This window comes from Carcharhinus amblyrhynchos, chromosome 5, assembly GCF_965287045.1.
Source record: "Carcharhinus amblyrhynchos chromosome 5, sCarAmb.v2.hapA, whole genome shotgun sequence".
Classification (NCBI taxonomy): domain Eukaryota; kingdom Metazoa; phylum Chordata; class Chondrichthyes; order Carcharhiniformes; family Carcharhinidae; genus Carcharhinus; species Carcharhinus amblyrhynchos.
Genome location: NC_137328.1, coordinates 13,543,875 through 13,569,864, shown reverse-complemented (window position 1 = coordinate 13,569,864; position 25,990 = coordinate 13,543,875). Strand labels below are relative to the sequence as shown.

Genomic DNA, 25,990 nt, shown 5'->3' with positions numbered 1-25,990 from the left:
AATGAGGTTTGCATTGCTGAAATTATTCATAATCAGTAGATGGAAAATAATCTGAGCAGTGAGCCATGATAGGGAAAGAGTGAAAGCAATGAGTCTGAAGTTGAACTAGAAGGTTAAGTGGTTGAAGTGGTTGCCAAAAGTTGTGAAAATATATGGTGCGTTCACATAGTTGGTCAAGATGCTAGTAGTGGTGTTATAAGTCAGGTTGGATATCTCAAGTGGTCTATGAAGTTCATCTGACCTGTAACATTTTATGTTGAATTTGGTAAGGATGAGAATGGGAAGTTTCACTCCAGGTGTGATTCAATTGACCCATAAGGGGCTTTTATCAAAACAAAGTTTAATTAAGAATATTGTTGACATGTGTAGTAAGACAATTAGCAAGAACTTTTAACAATTACAAACAAGAAACGCAACAAGCATGATAATGTTTAACTCTTAAGGATAATGTGTCCCAACCATAACCAACATCCAATACAAAAAAAAACCTTCAATTAAGTACAATACAGCATAGGTTAATGTCTGCTTGTTAGAGGAATCCAACCTCCTGGGTTGAATGCTGAAATTCCTTGGTGAAGAAAGGCAGAAGAGCTTGTAGTCAAATCTATTTCCCAAACACAGCTTCTTTAAGGCAGAAGCAAACAAAGAGAAAGAAATAGGGAGAGAGAGAAACCGCTTCTTAGTTTGCTACTAAACTGCTTCTCAAAACAAAACTAAAAGCTCTAAAATAAAAAAACCCTATCACCTGACTGCCACAAATGAAACTGAAAAGCCTTTCACCTGACTGCCTTTTAACTCCAACCCCCAGTGACATCGCTGAAGCTGTAAGCTGCCCGATTCTTTTAAAAAATCTTTCTTAAAGGTGCACCCACAGGTTAGGATTTTACATATCGGCTGTGCTTATCTTCAGAAGTTCTTGGAGTAGAAGAAAGTGGGGAAAATTCAAATGAGTTGGATAGTTGGGATATGAAGAGTGCAACAATAATTACACCAGGACAAGCAGTGCCCAAAACCAGTTCAGATCCAAGTCAAAGTCAAACAGCTGTACCTGATGCAATGGAAAATTCAATTACACGTCAAGGGGAAAAAAAAACAATATTTATTTGAGGAAATGTCTTCTCAAACTTAAGCTAAAATAGGTCAAAGTCTTTACCCTAGTTCTAAAAGTTAGGATCAAGCAAGCTTGAACTAAAGGATTCGGGGACCAGTGGTTAAGTTGCATTTGTAAATAAATGAAAAGCAAGCAATGTTTCAAAGTTGTGTTGAATTTTAACTTTGTGTAACTTTTTCATTGAGGAGGGAGGAATGTAACAGCATCATTTTGTGGCCATTTGCTTACATATGTATATAAGCAAACCAGAATAAACTATGGAAGGGATTTTCTGGCTGCACTCACCCCAAGACTGAAAAATCGCACTCGCCATCAATGGACCTTTGTGTGGTCCGTGTCCCACCCACCATGATTCCCATGGCAGGAGGGACTGGAAATTCCGCTGTATGTTTCAGTTTTGTACTTGAGTTCCGTGTGACGTATTTTGGATGGGATTTTGCGACCAAGTTCTCCCCAGGCCAGAAATTCCCGTCCAAGATCAACAGACCTTTGCATGCTGAATTTTCTGTTCCACCCACTACGATTCCCATGTTGGATGAGACAGGGAAATTTCACCCCTTGTCTTTTGTTCTGTAGATATCAAACTGTGCATACTTAATGGCCAGATAGTAGTTACAAGTCATGTAAGTTATACATATGAATGTTGGCTTGACCAAGAGTTTTTAAATCGATTGCTGTTCTGAAATCACTCCAATATGGACTGTACGATCAGTCAGAGGTATCCAGTACTCTCTCCAAGATTTGCCTTGATAGAGTTATGAATGTGGCCTTTATAATTTGTATCACTTTTCACTTAATTGTCACTGTTGTTTTCCTGAATGGATAATTTCACCATTAGAATCTTACAAATTGCAATTTCAAAAGGCTCAAATCTTGAAATTAATTTTCTCATCCAGCCATACAATTGGTGAACGTTTCTATGAAAAATTGTTCCGCTTTGGAAAATAAAACTACTGATCCTGATCTATTCTGAAGCCTCTTAGTTTTTTGTGTAATTGACAAGTCATCAGAAATCTGAGAATAGAGTCATAATTTCTGATTTATCAGCCTGCAAATTACTGTTATAGTTATTGAGGACGGCAGATACTAATGGTTCCTAATATATATCTCTTTCCATTATTTTAATACAGTATTAGCCTGCCTGCTTTAAATGAGTTTGTGCCTCAGCTAAAATAGCAGACAGAAGAATGTCACACTTACAAAAGTGCATGCCTTGAAATTCAATGTAGTTCTCCTCAACTCCCACTGTAGCTTCTGTGAAAACCTTGAGGATTTTTCCACTTAACTACTGGAAAATGCCCATGAAAACTCCTCTTGTATCTCTATTCTCCATGATAAAGTCCTTGACAAGAACAGAAACACACACTCTTTCTTCACTCAAACACCACCCCCCCATCTCTCTTGGAATACATTGTACAGATACCATTAGCCTTATACTATCTTAGCCTTGTGGCAGCGAATAACATTTAAGCCTAATTAGTTAACTCTGTTTTGCCATTGCAGTGAACTTCACTGATATCCAGATATCTGCAAGGTCCACTAGAGGTCACTGGTTAATAATTAGGGCAGGAACTTGACATGTCTTTCCCAATCTCCAGCATAAAAATAGTAAAGTCTCCTCTCGCACAGACAGCTCTGCCTTGGTTGAAGACAGCTAATTGGGTGGCACAGTGACACATAGAAACTGAACATAAAGTTGCCATAGTCTCAAATGACCATAGGCTGCTAGATGCACCATAGAAAGCATCCTTTCCAGATTTATCACAGCTTGGTAAGGCTCCAGCACTTACCAAGTCTATAAGAAACTCTAAAGGACTGTGAGTGTAGCCCAGTCCATCACACGAAACAGCCTCCCATCCATTGATTCTGTCTACACTTCCCTTTGCCTTGGAAAATAGTGGTTAGCACTGCTGCCTCACGGCACCAGGGACCCGGGTTCAGTTGCCAGCTTGGGTCACTGTGTGGAGTTTGCACGTTCTCCCCATGTCAGCGTGGATTTCCTCTGGGTGCTCCGGTTTCCTCCCATAGTCCAAAAGACATGCTGGTTAGGTGCATTGGCCATGCTAAATTATCCCTCAGTGTACCCAAACAGGCACTGGAGTGTGGCGACTATAGGATTTTCACGGTAACTCCTGTGCAGTTTAATGTAAGGCTACTTGTGACACTCATAAAACAACCAGAAAAATCTCAGAATGAACCAGGTACCTAGCCTGGGACATGGGACCAAACAATTAAGACAACCCTACATAATTCCCATCCTTCACACAGTGGGTGGCACGGTAGCACAGTGGTTAGCACTGCTGCCCCAAAGTGCTAAAGACCCAGGTTCAATTCCCAACTTGGGTCACTGTCTGTGTGGAGTTTGTTCATTCTTCCCTGTGTCTGCGTGGGTTTCCTCTGGGTGCTCTGGTTTCCTCCCACATTCTGAAAGATGTGCTGGTTAGGTGCACTGACCCGAACAGGAGACTGTGGCGACTAGGGGAATTTCACCGCTGTGTTAATGTAAGCCTACGTGTGACTAGTAAATTAACTTTACATTTTTAAGAAATTAACACTCTGCATAACATCCAACACTGTCATGTTGATCAAGGTGAGGGATTGGGCAATAAATGCTGGCCAGCAGGGCAGCATCCATGTCCCATGAATGAATTAAAAAAAAATGTCATTAGCGAGCAGTCTCTCTGGGACATTCCCCCCTCACTGGATAGTCAGTGGCTGCCAGCATGACACCATGCCAGCACCATTTACAACAGAGAATCATAGAATCCCCGCAGTGCAGAAGGAGGCCATTCAGCCCATCGAGCCTGAATCAACAACAATCCCACCAAGGCCCTATCTCCTTAACCCCACGTATTTCCTCTGCTAATCCCCCTGACACTGATGGTCAATTTAGCATAGCTGATCAACTTAACCTGCGCATCTTTGGACTGCGGGAGGAAACCGAAGCAGCCAAAGGAAATTCACGCAGACACAGGGAGGACGTGCAGGCTCGGCACAGACAGTAATCCAAGGCTAGAATTGAATCTGGATCCCTGGTGCTGAGAAGCAGCAGTGTTAACCTCTTGCCACCCTGTTGTGGGGGTCTCCCTTGTGTGTGTGTGGGGGGGGCATAAAGCACAGCTCGCGGGAGAGAGGGATGTGTCCAGGCAGTGTCCCTGGCACTGCCCCATTGCATAGGTTGGCACCGTGTGTCAAGGGGCGGGCCCCAGCAAGAAACTCATTGGGGATGAGGGGGCTGGTTGTGGGCTGGATTGTATGGAGGAGTAGGGGCTGCAGTGATGAACGTTGGCAGTGGTAGTGTCAGGGTGGGGGGGGGTGGTGGGGGGCAGTGGGATTGGTTGCAAGTTCCCAATGTGGCGAGAGGGGTCGACGTTTGGGGGAAAAGGGTGGGAAGGGCTGACGGTCGGGTGTAAAGGGAAGGAAGGGGCCGATAATCAGGGAAGGGGCCGATGCTTGGAGAAAAGGGGGCCAAATACAGGGGAAGGGTGGAGAGATCGATGATTGGGGGGCAGGTGACAAGGGGCTGATGACTGGGGAAAGTGTGGGGATGGGGCACCTGAGACTTCTGTGGTGGGCTGGTGGGAAGGTTTACTCCTGTTAAGATCTAGGCGCCCTTTAAAAATAGCGCCCAATCTCAGTGCAGTCACATTTTGCCGGTGTATTCAGACCCCCTCCACACCCCCATGACAATAAAAAATGCTCCCTTAGTTTTTTTTAGGCAGAATATCATAGATCCGGAGAGAAATATGTTGGTTTTCTTGCTGGAGACAACACTACACCATTTTTTGGTAAGATACACCCCGGTCTTATACTGGGAAGAGTTTCAAATGTTGCAGTTTATTTTAACATTATACTGTGAAGGTGGGAAGAAAAGCATGAATGTTAGCGGAAGCAGCAGTGCGAACTTGCTGAAGCCTCTTGTCAAGATTTGCTGGATTGTTAAATAGGCTGTTTCCATTTAATATACTTTAGATATTAAAGCTGTAAAAAGCCAGATCAGGCTACATGGCAGCACAATGGCACAGAGGTTAGCACTGCTGCCTCACAGCTCCAGGGACCCGGGTTTAAATGCGGCCTTGAGTCACTGTCTGTGTGGAGTTTGCACATTCTCCCCGTGTCTGCATGAGTTTTCTCTGGGTGCCCCAGTTTCCTCCCACAGTCCAAATGATGCCCTGGTTAGGAGTGTTGGCTGTGCTAAATTCTCCCTCAGTGTACCCGAACAGGTGCTGTAGTGTGGCGACTAGGGGATTTTCACAATAACTTTGTTGCAGTATTGATGTAAACCTTACTTGTGACACTAATAGATAAACTTTAACAGTACACGAAAATAACATCAGTACCTGTGTAAGAAGGAATTCAAGGACAGCTTGCACTATCTGAAGCACTAATTAACTACTTTGAAGTAGATATCCAGCTGCCATATTCTTCCTCATGATGAGTTTTGAAAGAAAAATATATACTATGACTCACAAGCCAGAAACAGATGTCAGAATCTTTTCAATAATAAAGTTTATGAGTGTATGAAATTTTTAAAATAAAACTTATTTGTTGGTGTTACAAGTAAGCTTTACACTAATACTGCAATGACTCCTAGTCGCCACAGTCTGGCACTTGTTCGGGTACATTGAGGGAGAATTTAGCACGGCCAATGCACCTAACCAGTGTGTCTTTCAGACTGTGGAGGAAACTGGAGCACACAGAGGAAACCCATGCAGACATGGGGAGAATATATGAGGTTACGGATTGTTGTGGGTGCAGACCCGATGAACCAAATGGCATCTTTTGGCACTGTAAGGATTCTATGATTTTCACCGGAAGGTTTCTGCGCTGTTAGACACAGCATTGGCCTGTTATCTCTGTCAAGGGCATGGCTTTAGCATAGGTTCTGGTAAAAACATTCTGAAAGTCCGATAAGCTGGGATGTCATGACCCATACTTTGATCAACCATCCAGTAAAGGTCAAACAGATAGTGACAAGTCAGCAAATGGTTTTGTGGCTTTTAGATGGGAATAAGAGGGATAACCTTGACTGTCTGTCTCTTGATAATGAACAGTTGAACAAGTGATTGACATTATACAACTATCAACATCTTAGTGGTTGCCATTGATGAGAAACTGAACTGGGTCAGCCATATAAATACTACAGCTTCAAGAGCAAATCAAAGGCTGGGAATCCTGTGGTGAGTGACTCACCGCCTGACTCTGAAATCTGTCTACAATGCACAAGTCAGCAGTGTGATGGAATATTATGCTTCGATGAGAACAGCTCCAAAAATGCACAAGAAACTTGACACCATTCAGAACAAAGCAGCCCAATTGATTGCTTCCACTATATTCACCCACCTCCACTATCGGCAACCAGTGTCAACCACATTGCTGTGGCTCTGGAGTCACGTATAGGCCAGACCGGGTAAGGACAGCAGAATTCCTTCCCTGAAGGGCATCAGTGAACCAGTTGGGTTTTACTAACAATCGACAATGGTTTCATGGTCATCAGTAGATCCTTAATTCCAGATTTCATTTTATTGAATTCAAATTCCACCATCTGCCGTAGCAGGATTCCAACCTGTGTCCCGCAGAACATTAGTTAAGTTTCTTGATTAATAGTCTAGCGATAATACCACTAGGCCATCGCCTCCCCATTGCACTACAGGAACTCTCCAAGGTTCCCTAGGCAACACCTTTGAAATTCATTACCATCTAGAAAGACAAGGGCAGCAGATACTTGGCAACACCACCATCTGGAGGTCCCCCTCCAAATCATTCACCGTCCTGACTTGGAAATGTATCACCGTTCCTTCACTATCACTGGGTCAAAATCCTGGAATTCCCTCCTTAATAACATTGGCTGTACCTACACCAAAGGGACTGTGGCAATTCAAGAAGGCAGCTCACCACCACCATCTCGGGGGCAACTAGGGATGGGAAATAAATGCTGGTCTAGCCAGCGAAGCCCATGTCCCGTAAATGAATTTATAAAAACCCTAAAAATAAAATATATAGACAAGCTTTCAAGAGGGAAAAGTAAAATAGTTTTTCAACGTGGACCAATTCTTATTCCATCCTAACATCTTGGTTAGTTCAAGAAGACATCGGACAGGGGATAGCTTTTCAAACTGATCTATACAGGCTTCAGTCTAATACTCACATACGCACAAGAAGACTGGGAGCAGAAGAGACTGTCACCTCCAGCAGTGGGGATAAGCTCCATCCATCCACTTGTCCAAGCAGCTAAACCATTCTGAGGAGATCAGCATCCTTTCCCACTGCTGCTTTTCCCATCTGTTTCTCCAAACTGGAACCAGTAACCCGTTCCCAACTGTCAAGGGCCATACGTCCATTTTCCTCACTTAGCTTATATATCAATATCTAAGCCTTCGTTTCTTAATAACCTGTTTTAAAATTGCCAATGGCAACAACTCTGTCTTTTGGCAAACTGTGACAACTGGACCAAATTTTACAGGGTCAAGTCTTTAAAGATGGGGCGGATAAGTTGGAGGCTGTGGAAGCCTCCAGTAGCTGGTGACCAGTCCGTGTTCAAGTTTAAAAGCAGTTGCCACGTTGAGTCCGTTTCTGCAGTGTGGCAGCAATTGAGGGGAATTTATCCAATGGGGAGTGTGGTGGGTGAATGTCGGATGGGCTGCCTTGTATCAGCATGGTAAAAAGTCTGACTTTTTACTGTGTTTACGCCAGTCCAACGCCAGCATACCCACATTATATCAGCATGGCCAGATGAGGGATGGCTCACCAGATATCACCCAGTTTGCCTGGATTAGAAGCCCCTGTTTAATGAAACAATGCTTTACTCAAAGGCACTGAACAGGGCAGCTTATGTTCAGTAGGTGATGGGGCAAGAAATGTGTTGGCAGAGGAGGAAGGATCCTCTTCACTCAGACACCACTTAGTAGGTTGCTGGCAATTGGAGCAAGAAGAAACATTGACATATAGATTTGATGCAGGTTAGAAGTTTAGACAAATGTTGGAAAATGCCTTACTATTCAATCCAATAAAACATTGACCTAGCACGAAGCAGTAGACCGCAATGCAGGATGGAATGCCACCTGTTGGTTAGACCTACAATTGGTGGCAATCAGGCTGTACTTTCATATTGCTGAAAAAAGATATTTTATTGAAGCTTTACATCTTGTACTCATCAGGACAATCACAAGAATAAAAGTCCTGATAAGTGCCAGATGAAAAGCTTCGACAAGATATATTCTTTCAACAATACCAAAGTTCTGTAGTACCACACAACTATTAGACTGCACTTTATTAGTATATTATTCTTTGCATTCACTGTATAAATATAATATGAAGTTGTAGGCTTCTCATTTATGAATAGTGCATGTCATCATATCAGAAAATTTTCAAAATTTGAACACCTTCATATTGGATTTTCCCATAGATAGAGACTGACATAGAAATTTTGATTAAATTATGTGACTGCCTGTTGTTTTTCAGTCAGCATTAATATCTAATAGCTCATATGTGGGAGATCTTGTGGTGCAAAGATATCCTGCCTCCGTGTCAGAAGCTTTGGCCTCAAGTCCCACTTCAGGACTTGATGGCCAAGGAAGGTGCATTCGGAACGTGAACAAACAGGATGAATATCTGCTTGTAAATCCAACTGTTGCACCTTTGCAGTGACTGGAAGACAATCTTGGTCAGCCATAGTGCAACTTTAAACCACTGTAGTACTTTGTCAGGGGTCAACCCAAAAGGAATCCCATGGTGGGCAACACCTTCTTGGAGCATGGTATGTGAAGGAGGAGGAGGAGACTTATATGGATGTTTGGAAGTAAGAAGTTCCAGAATTTTTCTTAATGGAATTTGATTGAAATTCTTTTCTGCAATTCCCTTAAAAATATGGCTCAGTTAAATATTTACTGAGAGGTAATTGTTGCAATGAATAGAAAGAAAGTCATCTCACCTGTTGTAGAGAAGAATATCTGGCACCCACACAAGGTCTGAAGGAAAGCGTAGGTTGCGAACACCACCATATTCACTAACATTCCACCTTAAGTAGCAGTCTGTCCAGTACTATTTGAGGCAATAAATAGTTATTTTAATATTTGCACTTATTATCAAAATAAATAAATACATTTTAAATTATCTGCCCCCCTCACCGAACCCTCCACTTTCAGGTCCTTTCACAGCACACTGGGTTTCATGTTGTCCTACAATGACAGGGACTATACTTGAATCAAACACACTCTTTTTCTCTCAAACACACAGTCTCTCTCAAACATACTCTTTCCCTCTCATATACATGTTCTCTCTCTCTCAGGCACATACACCCTCACACTCTCTCTCACACACTCTCGCACACACACTCTCTCAAACACATACTCTCTCTCTCAAACACTCTCTCTCAGACACGTGCACTCTCTCACACTCGCACACATACTCTTTCAAACATATACTCTCTCTCTCAAAAACATACTCTCTCTCTCTCTCTCGAACACACTCTCTCTCTTTCAAACATACTCTCTCTCTCAAATGCTCAAACGCACTCTCTCTCTCAAACACACAGACTCTGAACAATATGAGACTCCTGTGTTTGGGGGGTTGTTAAAGGCACCATATAAATCAATCCTTTTTGCTCTTTTTCCTTTCATTTTTCCACCTTTCTCCACATCCTGTACAAAAGAAATGGCAGGTCACTTACCCTTGTGGCATTGCCCTGTAATGCGTAGATTAAACTACCTCTCATGATGAAGGAATACATTGACCTCCCCTTGACCTCACCCTCCAAAGCATGGATGAGAGTGACAATTCATTATGTGGGAAATAATTGGTGTCAACTGGACTCCCACCTGGGGTAGTTCCAATCTGCTGTGCAGCCCTGCATTGCAGAGCGAGAGGGGATATTTGAACTTTCTCTCCCCATAGATAATGGGTCAAATGGGAGTTCTTTTTTTCTCACTTTGCAACAAGTTAAGCACTGATTTTCCTTTGGGAGGTTTTGGTGCCTGTCTGAATTGGGCAAGGGCTTCATACATTTATAAATTTGGGGTCCTATATAGATGACCTTGATGGCACTTCAATTGCTGACTACGTGGAATATCTGAAATGGCCACGAGAGAAACTGATGCTTAGGGAGAAGATATAAGTGTTGAACTTTCTTTCCTGGGGTCAGGAGGAACCAATTCCTTAATGGAAGGTCTGAATCAAGAATGTCCCAGGTTCTGCTTACTCCATTCCCCCTTATTTTCCATTTATGAGACCCTGCAAATACTCACCACATCCCTTGCACATCCCACCACCAATACAGAGCACCTCCCAGGGGCTTAGCTGCATTGTTGACTGATCTTCAACTGCTTATCATTTTGGGTGGACAGCTTGATGGCTGGGGGGATACTGTGGGCACCTAGTCATCAAAGCTGGCCAGATCTCTTGCGACTGATCTCAGTCAGGCCAACTGCATGCCAACCCAGTTTCCTGTCCAAGAGTTAAAGTTCCTCCTAAACATTTTGAACTAATAACCAATGTCATGTTGGCAGGTCTTGTGGGCGATTCTCCCAGCCTGCTGCACTGCTGTAGTAGCACAGCAGTCCAGGAGACTCAAGCAGAAGCCTTCTAGCAGGTTCTCCCCTGGGTGCCATGGCTTCCGTGCACCTCTGGCCAGCCAGAATTCCAGCATCGTCAGCTCTGCACCAGAAATCGGCATGGAGTTGATTAAAATATTTAAATTAGAATTCTAAAATGATTAGCAGGCCCAGGACTGAAATCTCTGGACCTGTTAGCCTCTCCGCACAGCCAGGAGTATTTCACTCCAGTGAGGCTTACAACAACTACTCACTAATGGTGAGCTGGCAACCCTACCCAGCTGGAGTGAAGAGGGGGCTCAAGAGGTTATGGGCAAGAGGTGATGCCCTCTGGACATTGCCAGTGTGGAAGTGCCAGCCTGGCCCCTTGGCGCTGCCCACCAAATATTGGGCAGTGCCAAGGGAGGCAGGGCCCATTGGAGGGCAGGTTTATAGTGGGGGCCCCGCTACAGAAGGATCGTAAGCAGAGAGAGAGGGAGGGGAGCCTGTGGGGCGGGGGGGGGATTGGGACTGCTTTGGGGGGTGGTGGTGGTGGGGGTTTGGGACTGCAGGGGAGTGTTTGGGACAGTGGAGGGGGGTGTCGGGGCTGCCGGTGTGGAGGAGGTGGGATCTGGAGAGAGCGGGACTGCCATGGGTGGGGGGAATGGGGGAGATCAAGGTGGGCTGGAGAGGGGGAGGGTTGAGGCTTGCTCGCCTACATTTGGGAGACCAGCAATCGGGACTTCTGGGGAGGGGTTCAGATGGATAGCAGTGAGGGGTTGCTGTGCTGGCCAGTGATCGGGAGGCTGGCAGTATGGAGCTACTGTGTACACACACAGCTCGGCGTTCACAGTTCAGCGCATGCGCAATGGCCCACTCAGTGCTATGCTGCCAGTCTCTCCAGCGAGAATAAGCCCCACCCCCAGATGTTTAACATGATTCATACTAGGGCACTCTGCAGTGTACAGTGTGTGGGAGATTCATTTTGAAAATCCTGCTGAATAAACCAATGGAATTTACTTCAGTTTTTACGCAAATTTTTTTGGGAGAATTCCACCCCCGATGATTTGGATTCTACCCTTAGCCCAGCAACTGGCAGCTATACATCAGGCTCAGTGCCTGTGTTTTTGAAGTGTACTCGACTATTTCCCTTCATACACACAATTTCAATACTCCATTCGCAGCTGCTGAATGCAAAGTGCGTTTTGAATTTTCACCAGAAAGAATTGATTTGTTCTCCTCAAGGTATTTAGTCGTGTAGTAAGTGACAGGTGCAATATTTTTCTCTTATCTCTCCTGTCAGACTTCCTGCTAAATCACCCTCGCTGATCCTGAGAGGGCTCCCGGACAGTTGTCAATCACCCTGCAATTAAAGATGTCCTTATAAGCCTTGGTTGTTCAGGAACAAAGGAACATAGAACAAAGGAGCAGGAGGAGCCCATTTGGCTCTTAGGGCCTGCTCCGCCATTCATCACGATCATGACTGATCAGCCAACTCTATAGCCTCATCCTGTTTCCTCCTCATAACCTTTGATCCCATTCGCCCCAAATGTTATATCTAGCCGTCTCTTGAATACATTCAATGTTTTGGCATCAACTACCTCCTGTGGTAATGAATTCCACAGGCTCGCCACTCTTTGGGTGAAGAAATGTCTTCTCATTTCCATCCTAAATGGTCTACCCCGAGTCCTTGGACTGTGACCCCTGGTTCTGGACTACCCCCACCATCGGGAACATCCTCCCTGCATCTATCCTATCTTGTCCTGTTAGAATTTTATGAGATTCCCCCCTCATTCATCTGAACTCCAGTGAAAACAATCCTAACCTAGTCAATCTCTCTTCATACATCAGGCCCGCCATCCCCGGAATCAGCCTGCTAAACCTTCACTGCACGCCCTCGAGAGCAAGAACATCCTTCCTCAGAAAAGGCGACCAAAACTGCACACAATACTGTCAGTGTGACTTCACTAAGGCCCAATATAATTACAATGACACATCCCTGCTCCTGTACTCGTAACCTCTCGCAATGAAGGCCAGCGTACCATCTGCCTTCTTTACCGCCTTTACCTGCATGTTTACATTCAGCGACTGGTGACATGGTGACATCAATTGCCAAAAAGCTGCATATAGCATTTCTGACAAAATGGCCCTTCCTTCTAAAAGAAAACAATAGGTTGGCAACAGGTTTCTTCTTCAAAGTTAGTGCTCCTTTAACAGATTAGCTTGAAGCATCAGTGATAGAGGCCAAAGCTTCAGAAATCCTGTATAATCACAGCTCCTTCAGCATGTGTAGATCAATGCTGAGATAAGCAGGATACAGCAATGGCCTGATCTCCATCATCTCTACTTTCTCCATGTCCAGTGCCTTCCATTGAGAAAGGAGGCTAAGGAATATCATGCCGAAGGAAAATCGAACCTCGGGGTCCTTGTGCATGAGTCGCAAAAACCCAGCTTGCAGGTGCAGCAGGTGGTCAGGAAGGCGAATGGGATGCTGGCCTTCATAGCGAGGGGGATTGAATATAAAAGTAGGGAGGTCTTGCTGCAGCTGTATAGGGCATTGGTGAGGCCGCAGCTGGAGTACTGTGTGCAGTTTTGGACGCCGCACCTGCGCAAGGATATTTTGGCCCTGGAGGGAGTGCAGAGGAGGTTTACTAGGCTGATACCGGAGTTGAGGGGATTGAGCTATGAGGAGAGGCTGAATAAACTAGGCTTGTACTCGTTAGAGTTTAGAAGAATGAGGGGAGATCTCATTGAGACGTATAAGATGATGAATGGGATGGATAGGATAGAGGTGGAGAGACTCTTCCCGCTCAAAAAAGACAGTAGGACTAGGGGGCACAGCCTCAAGATAAGGGGGAGGCGGTTTAGAACGGAGTTGAGGAGGAACTTCTTCACTCAAAGGGTGGTGAATCTCTGGAATTCTCTGCCCGTTGAAGTGGTGGAGGCTGCCTCGCTAAATATTTTTAAGAAGCGGGTTGATGGGTTCTTGATATGAGAGGGGATTAAGGGTTATGGGGAGAGGGCGGGAAAGTGGAACTGAGCCACGACAGATCAGCCATGATCTTATTGAATGGCGGGGCAGGCTCGAAGGGCTAGATGGCCTACTCCTGCTCCTATTTCTTATGTTCTTATGTTCTTATGAATGCAGAAGCCAATCAGGATTTGGGTTTGTCCATAGACTTCTCCCAGCTAATAGCTGGCCTCTGAAGAACAGTTGGAACATAAACTCGATTTTCTCTCTCCAGAGATGCTGCCAGACCAGCTGAGTGTTTCCAACATTTTCTGTTTTTACAATATTTTCCTAAGTTTGTTGAGAACCTATTGTGTCTGAACTGCTCTGATGAAGGGTCATCTAGACTCAAAACGTTGCCTCTCCTCTCTCTCTCCACAGGTGCTATCAGACCTGCTGAGATTTTCCAGCAATTTCCTGCTTTTATTGTGCCTGGGCTGGCTGTTTGCCTCAATGTGCAAAGAAGGTTTTATAACTTTAAAAAAAAACATGCCTTTTGATAATTAACTGGAAAGTCAAGGACGTTTGATTTTATGTCCAACATTTCAGAATCTCCAAGAACATTTCTAAGCTGAGGGCTAAGATTGTAAAATGGCAGGTTGTAGATCTCTTACGAGTTGATGTTTAGTGCTCCATTGGGAGCGCACTAGAAAGTCAGTGCTAACCCAGTGAATTAACACTATATAGCTGCCATCGCATAATCCGCTGTCTGAATATCCTGCTGGGACAATGCTGCCATCACCTCGGGTTCATGGGCTGGAAAATTGGGCTCTGCAGTACTATTAATGGTGAAGCCATAAGGGAAGGATTATGCTGGTCGACCTTCTTCTACCCACTTCTGGCATGGCATGCTTGGATGGCCAAGTCTGGTACTGCGAGCATTTCATGCGTGCATCGGAAGCATGCAGTGGGCTAAGATTGTGATGCCACTTGGTGTCTGATGCTGTTTTGCTGGCTCACAGTTCCTGTTAATCCACTGTTCGAAACAGTGTCAGCTGAGCAGGCACTATGCTGCACGAGGAACCCCCCCCCCCCACCGGCCCCCTCCCTGCCACCTCCACACTACCCCGCCCTACTCCCCCACAACTTGTGTTATTTAGAGAGATAAACATTGAATTTTCAGGTGGGGTGCTTTTAACTCTCCTTTGTTGATGCAGAGTTAGTGGGAGCATTAGGGATTGTGGTGTAAAAGAAGGCCTGAAAAGTTATTGGAGGTGGAAGGGAGTGGCGTTGGACTTTTCCAAGAGGCTCGATGAAGCTTTCTAACCTCTGAACAGAAAGCTTGTTAATTATCTTGGGGTCAGGAGCTGCAGTACTTTTGGGACTTGGATCGGGAAAAGGCAGAGAGGGGAAGCTAGGCTCAGGAAGAAGAGGTGGCCTTGTAGGATATTGAAAGCATTTCTTCTACTCCCATCTCAAACTACGAGCAGTGGGGGTAATCACCCGAGAGGTAGCCACTGATGTGGGCCATACAGGCCAGATCTGTAAAGTAGGGTTGAGAATGGGGCAAAATCAAAGTGTCCCGCAATTCCTGTAGCTCAGGATCCTTTCAGGTTGGAGTTGGGGGGGGGGGGGGGGGGGGTGGTTGTCGCCAACATCTCACAGTTTGCTGTACATCGCGGCGTGACTGCAGAAGTCCTGTACTCAAGGTGAGAGGAAATCCATAGACCTCTCTGTGAGTGGAGAGAAGTAGGAGGCTTCAGTTTGTGGCTTTGAAAAAGAACGCAGTGCTATAAGGATGAGGCTGAGTGAGCAGTTGTGGAAATGGGAATGGGGAATCCCCCCACCCTCCCTCTACCCCTCACCCCCCTCTCAGTGAAAGTGACCTCTCAGCTGGAATTTAACCACCAGGTCCGCCCCAGAATCAGGAAGGGCGCGGCTCACAAAACCAAATTCCCCGTTGTCTCGGGCAGGATTTTAGAAGTCTCGCCCCCGAGCGAGGTCATAAAATAATGGCCCTCTTGTAAGTTGGATGATTTCAAATGGGTCTCCTGACACCTGTGGCTTCTTGGAAAGAGAAAGGACGATGTCTTCTGCAGAATGGAGTGTTGCTGTGATTTGAAAGGCTTCCCGTTGTCCAGGGGGAATGGACCACTTCAACGTTTTCACAGTAGACGCAGAAGAATTAAGATTTCTGATCAGACAGCTGCCTGAAATCGCCATGCCAAGAATGATGTGCAGGCTTCCAAGGGCTAGAAGGGACAGTACAGCCCTGAGACCCCCATCCCAGGGGAGAACCCCAAGATCAACCTCTTGCACCCTTCCCCAGACCCCCAGCTCCAGGTTCCTTGTGGAACCACTCCCCCCTGAAGCCTGGCAGTGGCAGAGGGGCACATGGACACTGCACTTACTTCCTTGGCTCCTCACCCCCTCACCCCGCCCGGGTCTACCACGCCAAGTTCACTTTTGTCAGGACAATCACCAAAGCCCAACTAATACAGTTACTACTTTTGGGGGGGGGGGGGGGGGGGGGGGTGTTGCATAATCCTTTGCACCAATATTCTAAATCTTTTCTAAAAGTGTTGATCCCTTGTTGCAATGCAATCACACAGGTAACAGGTTCAGTCTTCCTCATCACAAGACCATATGTGAGCTTAAACAATGGCGTGCTGTGCAACTGTGTTTCATTATGAGGGTATCTGAACCTGACTTTCTCTGATCTTTATATGTATGGAGCTGGATTTTCATGGAGGAGACAGTGAGGCCAAAGCAGGAAACTTCCCGACTTGGCAGAGCTATCTTTTTTAATGAATTCCTGCCTGTCAAATTTCCGTCAATGAGAGGTGAGGCTGGGATGGAGTTGGTTCACTGTCTCTAGCGGCAGGCCCAAGGTGGATGGCAAAGCTGGGGCATCAGCCCAGTTATAGCGATAAACATCAGGGCTTCAAACTCACATTCCCCAACCCAGCCCAGACAACCCCCATGTCTCCTCCAAGCCCTTCTTATTTCAATGACCTCTTCAGGCCCCCTCATGCCTCCACATCCCTTCCATGACTCCCATGTGTATTACCTCAAACAGGCATGAGGTAATGGGGCATCGTGGCACTTTTGCTCAAAACTACCTCTTCATTTCTGCAGACACCAAACCTTTGTGTCTAATGCTTCACTCATGCACTTATGCAACAACAAAACCCACCTCGCAGCCCCTTGTCTAAGGTGTAAAATAAGACTTTTGATTGTCTCTCTACAAGAGCTGTGAGAGTCCCCCCTACCATTTTTGAGTGCAACTGTCATAGACCTGATGAAAGGCCGGACACTCTCCTACTGTCCACTATTTACACAGCCAAACAGCTAATTAACAGTTTGATAAGTCTAAGATCCTGAAACTGACAAACAGAGGATTTGAAAAGATCAATTTCAATGTTCAATTGTCTCTAGGTCTCAACCTCTGGAATTCCCTCTCTATATTTCTCAGCCTCTCTAACTTTCATTCCTCTGTAAAATTTATCTAACATTATCTTATGTGGCTCTGTATCATGCTTGTTCTATAATGTTCCTATGAACTGCCTTGATAAGATTCATTAAATTAAAGATGTTATACCAATGTTAGGGTGCCAGATCAGAAACCCCAACATATATTATGAAGTCAGACTAGACGCTAACCATTTTTATTGTGGCATTAATGTGAGGATAAAATGTTTCGCTCCAGGCTTGATTCTATTGACAAACCAGGGAGCTTTTATCAAAACAAGTTTTATTTAACAAGACAATTCAACCGTAAGAAATGAGTTAGCTTAACCTTTAACACTTGAATAACACTTAAACATGGCAAGATAAAATTCTTAACTGCTAACTATCACCATGAGTTCCAATCAAGCAAAATTTATCTTATAGACTTAAACCCCTCTTTAAATTAGTTAGCAAAACACTGGCATACTTGCTTGTGACTTAGGTTTACAGCCTTGAGGCCTTCAGAAAACTTCTGGAGAGCGACAGACAGACACTTCTTTCTTCTATCAGCTCCAGGCAACTGTACTTTATTTCAAAATGAAAGTGCAACTATTCTGTTCTGCAAGCTTAGCTGCTCCCATGTCTAATATCACATTCCCTGTCACTCAGTCTACTCAAATCTCAGTAAATGCAAAAGCATTACATCTGCTTAAAATAAACAGTCCATGTCTAAAATGAATACTTATCTTGGTGTCCCAGCTACTAATTTAAAGGTTTTCCAAGACAAATTGTCACCGTGCAAAACACTGCTGAATTTTAAACATACCCCTTACAAGAAACATGATTTAAATATATTTCAGTATCATTATGTCAATATAAATTGCTGCAGTTGAAGTAAAGCAACTCAGTGGTCAAATCGCATTCCCATGAGCTGATTTTCACCTTACCCTTTTATCAAAAATATACATAAAAGTTCAAAGTATATTCCTGTAGTATCTCAATATGAGGAACTGTGATCAATAACCATCGAGTGCATCTATTCCCCATTTATTTTACTTCCTAGTCAGAAATGCAATTAGCCACATCTGGATTTCCAATTAACCACATGTGGCTAGGGGCTAGTGCACTGAGTAATTCTATTCTATATGACCTTCAAAATTAATAAAGATGTGGAATTGTGGACTTCCTCAATTCCAATTCACACTCAGCCTTCCACCTCCCAATCTAATCTTTCTCACGCAGCAATTCCAGGTGCTTACAGCTGCCTGAGCTGTATGGAGGATCCTAACACCTGGTCTATGTGCACAAGGCAGCAAGTAGAGAATCACAGAGTCATACAGAGGCCCTTGGTCCATCAAGTCTGCACTGACACGCAAGAAACACCTGAGCTCCCACTTAATTCCATTTACCAACACTTGGCCCACAGCCTTAAATGTTATGATGTGCTGGGCACTCATCCAGGTACTTTTTAAAGAAAGTGAGGCATTCCGCCTCCAGCATCTTCCCAGGCAACGCATTCCAGACTGTCATCCACCTCGAGGTAAAAAAGATTTTCCTCACATCCTCCCTGAACAACCTGAATCTGAATACCTTTGAACTGGATAAACTAACAAGAGAGTTGAAGAGATCCAAACTTGGCCGATTCAGATTTTCCAACAATTTCAGCATCAACATTATTATTTTTTCTTCACTTTTTTCAATACCCTTCCTTTTCATCGTACATTTTCCTGCAATGTTTAGTGAGGAACAATTTAGCAGAAGCATCCCCATCAATGCTAATCTTGTTGCTTCACAGCACAAAGTGCAGGAAACACTCGACATTGGTCTATTGCAAGATTAACATGATTTCCTTTCACTAGCCTAGTCACCCCAGGTTTAAGGATTGTATTCCAGAGCTCAGAGCCATGATACCTTAGTCACGGTGCACTAGATATGTTTTCAGGTGCATTCTTTTTCAGTTTTCAGTCACATGATCCCTGAACCAGTAAGCCCTCGCAAGCAGAGAGGGGCTACACTGGGGCATGGGGAGCAATGTCTTAGAATGTAACTGGTGACAAATTTGTATCAGATGTAATGTGACCAATGGTAACAAGCTGTAACAGTCAGCTTACCCAATAAACCATGGAACCAATTACAGAAGGATGTGATGGTCAGCTGACTCTGTTGGGAATTGTGGGGAACTTGGATTGACCCAGGGCGAGGCTCCAAGTTTGGAATAATGCAGTTTCTTTATTAAACCCTTTCTTTGATTTATAAGCTGGAGTAAGTATTGTTGTGTTTTTAGTGTCTGCATTTGAAGATTTCCTTCCAAAGAAACACTATGGCCAAGAATTTGGGGATTGGGTAAGTATACCTGGATTCATGATGACTTGCAACATTATTGTGGAGAGAGGAGGAATAGACATGTTCAAAATGTAACATTGAAACAGAATTTTTTAAATTTTGCGTTCATTCCCTAGGTGGCCTCAAGTGGTTCCTTTCAGCACCACTGGCTGGACTGTTCATGACCTGGTATAATTAGATTTTTAAAGAGGAAGTTCTTTCCTTTTGTACCTGAAATTTGTATCAAGGTCTGACAATTGAAGAATTGATGACAATTTGTATATATAAGACACCTAATGGCTGTTTCAGGGCCCGCTTCCATTATGATGACTGGTATCTATACGACAGGCTGTAGGAGTCTGAGAGGTTGTAGTCTCACAGTTGTCCATCTAATCCTCACTGTACACTCAATAAACAGGCAAAATAAAGTTCAATTTCTTTCCCTTGTGTCACTGCCTCTGTAATTTTGGATCATATTAACTTTTTTTTATCAACTTGTATGATGCATGTACCTGGAAACCCTTGGCAGGTGAAATTCCATTTGAGATAGGGCGCACTGTGGATGGTATCAGTGTGAGTTTCCTCCGGGTGCTCCAGTCTGCTCCCACTGTCCAAAGATGTGCAGGTTAGGTTGATTGGCCATGTTAAATTGACCCAAGTGTCTGGGGGATTAGGTAAATATATGGGGTTATGGGGATAGGGCCTGGGTGGGATTGTGGTCGGTGCAGACTCGATGGACTGAATGGCTTCCTTCTGCTCTGCAGGGATTCTATAAACATTTTATGAATCTATTGGCTGTCATATACACCGACTTATGTTCAGTTTTATTGTGGTCAATGGACATTTGATTAGACGTAGAATGGAAGCCAGTTATTTAAAGTCTAAAGTTCATTTACTGGTGTCACAAGTAGGCTTACATTAACACTGCAATGAAGTTATTGTGAAAATCCGATAGTCGCCACACTCCGGCACCTGTTCGGGTACACTGAAGGAGAATTTAGCATGGCCAATGCATCTAACCAGCACATCTTTTAGACTGTGGGAGGAAACCAGAGGTAAACCCACGCAGACATGGGGAGAACATGCAAACTTCACATAGACCGTGACCCAAGCCAGGAATTGAACCCAGGTCCCTGGCACTATGAGGAAGCAATGCTAACTACTGTGCTACTGTCTGCCATGAATTTTATGGCCTAGGTTTCTCTGCTTGTCTGATCTTTGCAAATTAACATTTAATTCACATAATAAATATCTTTATACTGTCACTTGTGAGGCTTCTAAGTACAATGACTCAGATCAGTCTCAACTGAACTTTTATTGGATGTGAGTTTGCACCGTAAATCTGCTACTAATTTGCGTAATAAGTGATAGGATTTAAACATGGAGGAATGGGTGTGGTTGGGTATTGGTGAGGGTTAAATAACAAAAAACATTTTGGCAACTACGGTCCAACCCAGTTTTCAATTTTGCCAAGGCAGAGAACCCACTCCCAGCAGGTCGATCGGGAATTTAAATACGTTGGAGGCAATTCTCCCAGAATATTCTAAGCGTTGAATTTGCGTAAAAATTGGAGTAAATTGTGCTGTTTTTTTCAGCGAGAGTTTCAAAATGAATCTCCCACAATGAAGATAATGTATAATCTTTAACAAATATCTAAGAGTTTCTAATCAAACAAAAACTTTCCGTAGACAAAAACCCTTTCCACAGGTTTAACACAGCAAAGGCTAATGCTCGCGTGATGCTGGAACTGAGTCCTTTGGTTGAAGAAATGAAACCCTGACTTCTCAGCCTTGTAGCTGCATACGGCCGCCTAGATACCCAGAACAGTCAGCATAGCTTCCCATAACATTAGGGAGAGACTTGTTCAAGCTGCCAACAGCAGTTTGTCTACTCTAGGAAGGCAAGAAAGCTTGCTTTCAGCTAAACAACAGAATTTCCAAAAGCAGGGTCATCAAGCATCAACTTGATGTCCCTTCTAAAACTAAACAGCTGCCAACCAAAAGAGAAAATGAAATCTTAAATTAGGAAGGAAAAAAACTATCCAAAATACATGACCGTCCTCCTAACAATGCAGTGTCACGATATATCCCAGAGTAAAAATAAACAAACTGCATTTAAACCACTGAAAGAGCAATAAAAGGACTTTGCCAGCCAACTCAGCAACAGTGACATTAGCAAAGGCGGAGAGAGCTGCAGAGAACATGATCAAAAAAACACATTTCTTAAAGGTGCACTAATGTCATACATGATTCAAACATACTTCTTAAAGGCACAATATCATCACATTGATATGAATTGTTGTTGAAGTAAAACAACTTAAATAGTATAATATGCCAATTGGCATATATATAGTAATTGGCATATATATAGTATATAATTGGCATATATATAGTATATATATGCCAAATAGTATAATTTTTTCCTCCTCTGATTTATATCTTATTGTTTTGACTCTATAATTCAGTGCCCTATTTGCATTACTGATTGCTACTGAATATGAGTTGGAAATGTTGAATATTTACTGTACAAAAAGCACTGTGTCTCTTTCAGCTTCATCCTCAGCTACCCCAGCACCATCACTGAGCACAGATGTTGCCTCTTGTCTCTCCTTGTAAGCTTCTGGAAGAGCCAAATCTCCTCATTACAGTGTTATTAGGAAATAATGCAGGGACATTTTAGCTGCCACTTTCAATCATTTCAAACAATGATAAAACCTACAATAACATTAAACAGGAAGAGAGAGACATGTATATGGGTAAAATTCTTACCATTTGCAGCCAAACATTTGTAATCAACACCTGATTTTTTTCATCCTGAAAAAAGGGAGAATAATTATTTGCAATAAATACCAAGCATTCTGCCATGTAACAAACCATACGGCAAAGAAACATCTGAACTCTTTAGAAATATACGTTTGCAAGCAAAAGACTTGGGTCTGAGGGTACGGGGTAGAAAGAGGGAGACAGTTCAAAGCATAAATGGACCAGATGTTTAAAAATCTAACTGAGTTGGTATTGAAGATGTAATATAAAGGCTCACTCAACTCTCCTGAGAAAGGTCATATCAGATGCAGAAGTATTGAATTACCTCAAAAACTCGACAGAGCAGACAAGCACAATAAATGTGCAACTCATTCCTATGTTTATATGTGATTTAATTTTCTTAAAAATTCAGCAGTGGGGAGGCATTAACATTCAGCTTGTATATGTTCCAAACCATCTATTGATTCTGTTTACACTTCCTGCTGCCTTGGCAAAGCAGCCAGCATAATCAAGGACTCCATGTACCCCAGATATACTACCTTTCACCTTCTTCCGTCAGGAAAAAGATACAAAAGTCTGAGGTCACGTACCAACTGACTCAAGAACAGCTTCTTCCCTGCTGCCATCAGACTTGTGAATGGACCTACCTCACATTAAGTTGATCTTTCTCTACACCCTAGCTATGACTGTAACACTACATTCTGCACTTTCTTCTTTCCTTCTCTATGAATGGTATGCTTTGTCTGTATAGTGTGCAAGAAACAATGCTTTTCACTGTATATATTACATGTGACAATAATAAATCAAACCAAATTATGCCATGAAGCCAAGATTCATATCATTGTTCTCTGTTTTATGATCAGATGTTGATCCTGGTCATTGTAACTGAATGAGGAGAGTGAGGAATGAAAGGTATCTCTCCAAAGGCAGGAAAATTGGAAGGTGCGGAAATAGTAAACTGTCAGGAAACTTTTGGTGACACAATTTGGGAAGCAGATGAATTTTGAATCCACTAGACTGCAGACTAGGCCAGGAGAGATCTTCAGGAAGAGGAACCCATTCAGCTTTACTCAGTTCATCCAAACAGAAGGATCCTGAAATTCCTCCAGTCTCATAGCAATTGTTTTCTTAAACTCTTTTATCATTTTTACTTTGCTGAAAGTCCATTCCAGCTATTGATCACTTTTTGTGAAGGGTTTTGTGACATTAATTCTAATTGCACCCATTATTGTGCACCCATTATTCTTTGTTCCCTTTATTGTACTCTCGCAGTTTAGCTTGAAGCAATTTTCCAGATCATTCTTTTCCATATGTTTACTATCATGCACCTTTTTAAGATTATGGGGATAATTCTGGACCCTGACTTAGTGACTGAAAAATGAAAGTGCATGTTGGCATACTGAGTCTGTGTGGGGAGTAATGTATGCAACCCTCCTGCCCCATTTCACTTGAGCAGGTCGGATGTCTTCCTAATGTGGGCTTTTCAATGGAATCAAGGAGCTTGCCACAAAGCAAATCCCCCCGGTTACCAACACGGGAACTTTCTGGCTCCCTAGAAATCCTGATTTCCCAAGAGATCAGGAGGGGGAGGAGCACATTATAATAGCTACAGGAAATGTGCTGCTCCTTCAGTCTTTGGGGCACTTTATGGATCTTCTGGTCTGTAGCGTCCCGGTGTAAGGTCCACCTCCAAAAGTTCCTCCATGTGAGTGCCCCAACAGTGCCGAAAGAAGGGTGGGGCAGTCAGCCCAGAAAACCCTATGCATCCAAGTGTAAACCCAATTTCAAACATGTGGGGAAACCCCTGACATTCCAAGGCAATGGGCAGAATTCTCCCAAAACATTCTAAGTGTTGAATATGCAGGAAAACTGGAGTAATTCAAGTTCGTATTTTAATAGCAATTCACACTAGAATCTCCCACACTCTGTGCAAAGCAGAGGCCATCAGCGTGAATGCCATTAGATTTTAAAGGGCGGGGCCTATTCCCACCCAGGAGGCTGAAACCAGCAGGCCTCTGCACATGCGCAGTGGACCTGAACTGTTAGCCTCCCATTTTCTGGCCAACTCAATTGCGGGCCAGCCCAGAGCCCCCACGGTGCTGCCCCCCCCCAACCCTTCAACAGCCCAATTGTGGCCTCTCCTACCATTCCTAGACCCGGAAAATTAGCACAGCGGGATGGGAGAATCGCCCCTAATATTGTGGGATTAGAAAATTGACATGTTGGCTATCTGTCCCTATTTCAAAAGAAAAAGTAAGAAGTTTATTTATTAGTCGCAAGTAAGGTTTACATTAACACTGCAGTGAAGTTACTGTGAAATTCTCCTATTAGCCACATTCTGGCACCTGTTTGGGTCAATGTATCTAACCAGCACAACTTTGAGAATGTGGGAGGAAACCGGAACACCCAAAGGAAATCCATACAAACACAGGGAAAACACGCAAACTCCATGCAGACAGTGACCTAAGCCAGGAATCGCACCCAGGTCCCTGGCACTGTGAAGCAGCAATGCTAATCACTGTGCCACCCACTGTATCTTCTACACTGTATCAGATATTGGAGGGCAGGAGTTTCAGTTGACCATGTCAAAGGTTATTAAAGCAAAAGTGAAGAGGAAGGTTATCCACTAAGTTTACATGTTCACCGAGAATGTGAATCATAAATGCAGAGCATTCAGTTCAATTTCCTAATTGAACTGTCCGATTTATTGAGTGGATAACTGGTCTTTCTTAAAGATGTTATGCTTTTTCTTACGTCTCATAAACTTTGTAAGTAGCCAGGCATCTTCCCAAGTCACATTCTATTCAAAATACGAAATGCCACCCAAAATCCAGGAACTCAGGTCATGCTGCTAAGTTTTCCATTTACTACATTTAATCTCCATGAAGGGTCTAATAAACATTGGGAACAAACAATTTCTTGCCATGGTGTTTGATGATCAAAGATTAATTCAGATGTACGTCTGAACAAAACAAGTCGCTCCAAATAATGTGCCAACACAAACAGATTGATAGAGTTGACAATGAATATTTTGAATCTAGGTTACAATGATAATTTTGAAACTATGGTCTCCAAATGGCTCTCCTCTGAAGGATATGCTGGGGAACTGCTTGGAGGTCCCTTGTGTTTACTACACAGGAATTGTCTGGAAAGTTTTGACTTCCGTTGGACAGTTACACTGTTTCAGGAACCCTCCAAAACTCTGATTTAAAGTTTGAGACTTTGACTGGCATTCTCCGGCCGTTCACACCGGCGGGATTCTCCAGTCCCGCCGGCAGCACACGCTTGGGTCTCTGCAGGCGTGAGGTGACATCACCGGGAATTCCCATTGGCAGCGGTGGGGCCAGAGAACCCTGCCGCGATCGAACAATGCGCCACCTCCCGCTATCGGAAACATGTGGTTGGGAGGTCTGGGAATCTCGCCCTTTGGATTGTTTCCACTCAGCAGAATAGTTACCCAGGAAAAGGTGGAAGGATTGAAACCAGTAACTGTGCGACGATAACCCCAGGTACCTCCACTGGACCCCTACCCTGATCACATCCCTACTCCCAACTACCCTTCCGAGTGGAGTGACAGTGGTGGTTGTTGCCACTCCCTGGAAGATGTTTTATTTTCCTAACTCTGTGCTTGAGTAAACTATCAGCTTTGAATCAATCATGAAAATAGAACTGACTTGTAACAGGGCATAATGAAAATGACCTTTTTGAAGACTCTCTTTTTGAAAGCTCCTTTATAGGCTTTAGAAAGTAACAGGATTCTCCAGTGTGGATGGATCAGGTGAATTTCCTGTAAGCACTATATGTAACCTAATCATAAGTGCACCCTTGAGAAGTAGCCTCCTAATTCCACTACATTTAGCTGAAATCT

General features: G+C 43.8%; 1 protein-coding gene across 1 annotated transcript in view; it reads right to left on the bottom strand.

The window, feature by feature from the left end:
- chrna8 (cholinergic receptor, nicotinic, alpha 8) overlaps positions 1 to 25,990 on the bottom strand; it is a 250,322-nt gene that overhangs the window by 122,000 nt on the left and 102,332 nt on the right. The window contains exons 3-4 of the mRNA XM_080188480.1: positions 22,129 to 22,173; positions 9,042 to 9,151 (exon numbers count right to left, since the gene is read on the bottom strand). Coding sequence (XP_080044606.1) covers positions 9,042 to 9,151; positions 22,129 to 22,173 — 155 coding nt within the window. The remainder of the gene's footprint in view (positions 1 to 9,041; positions 9,152 to 22,128; positions 22,174 to 25,990) is intronic.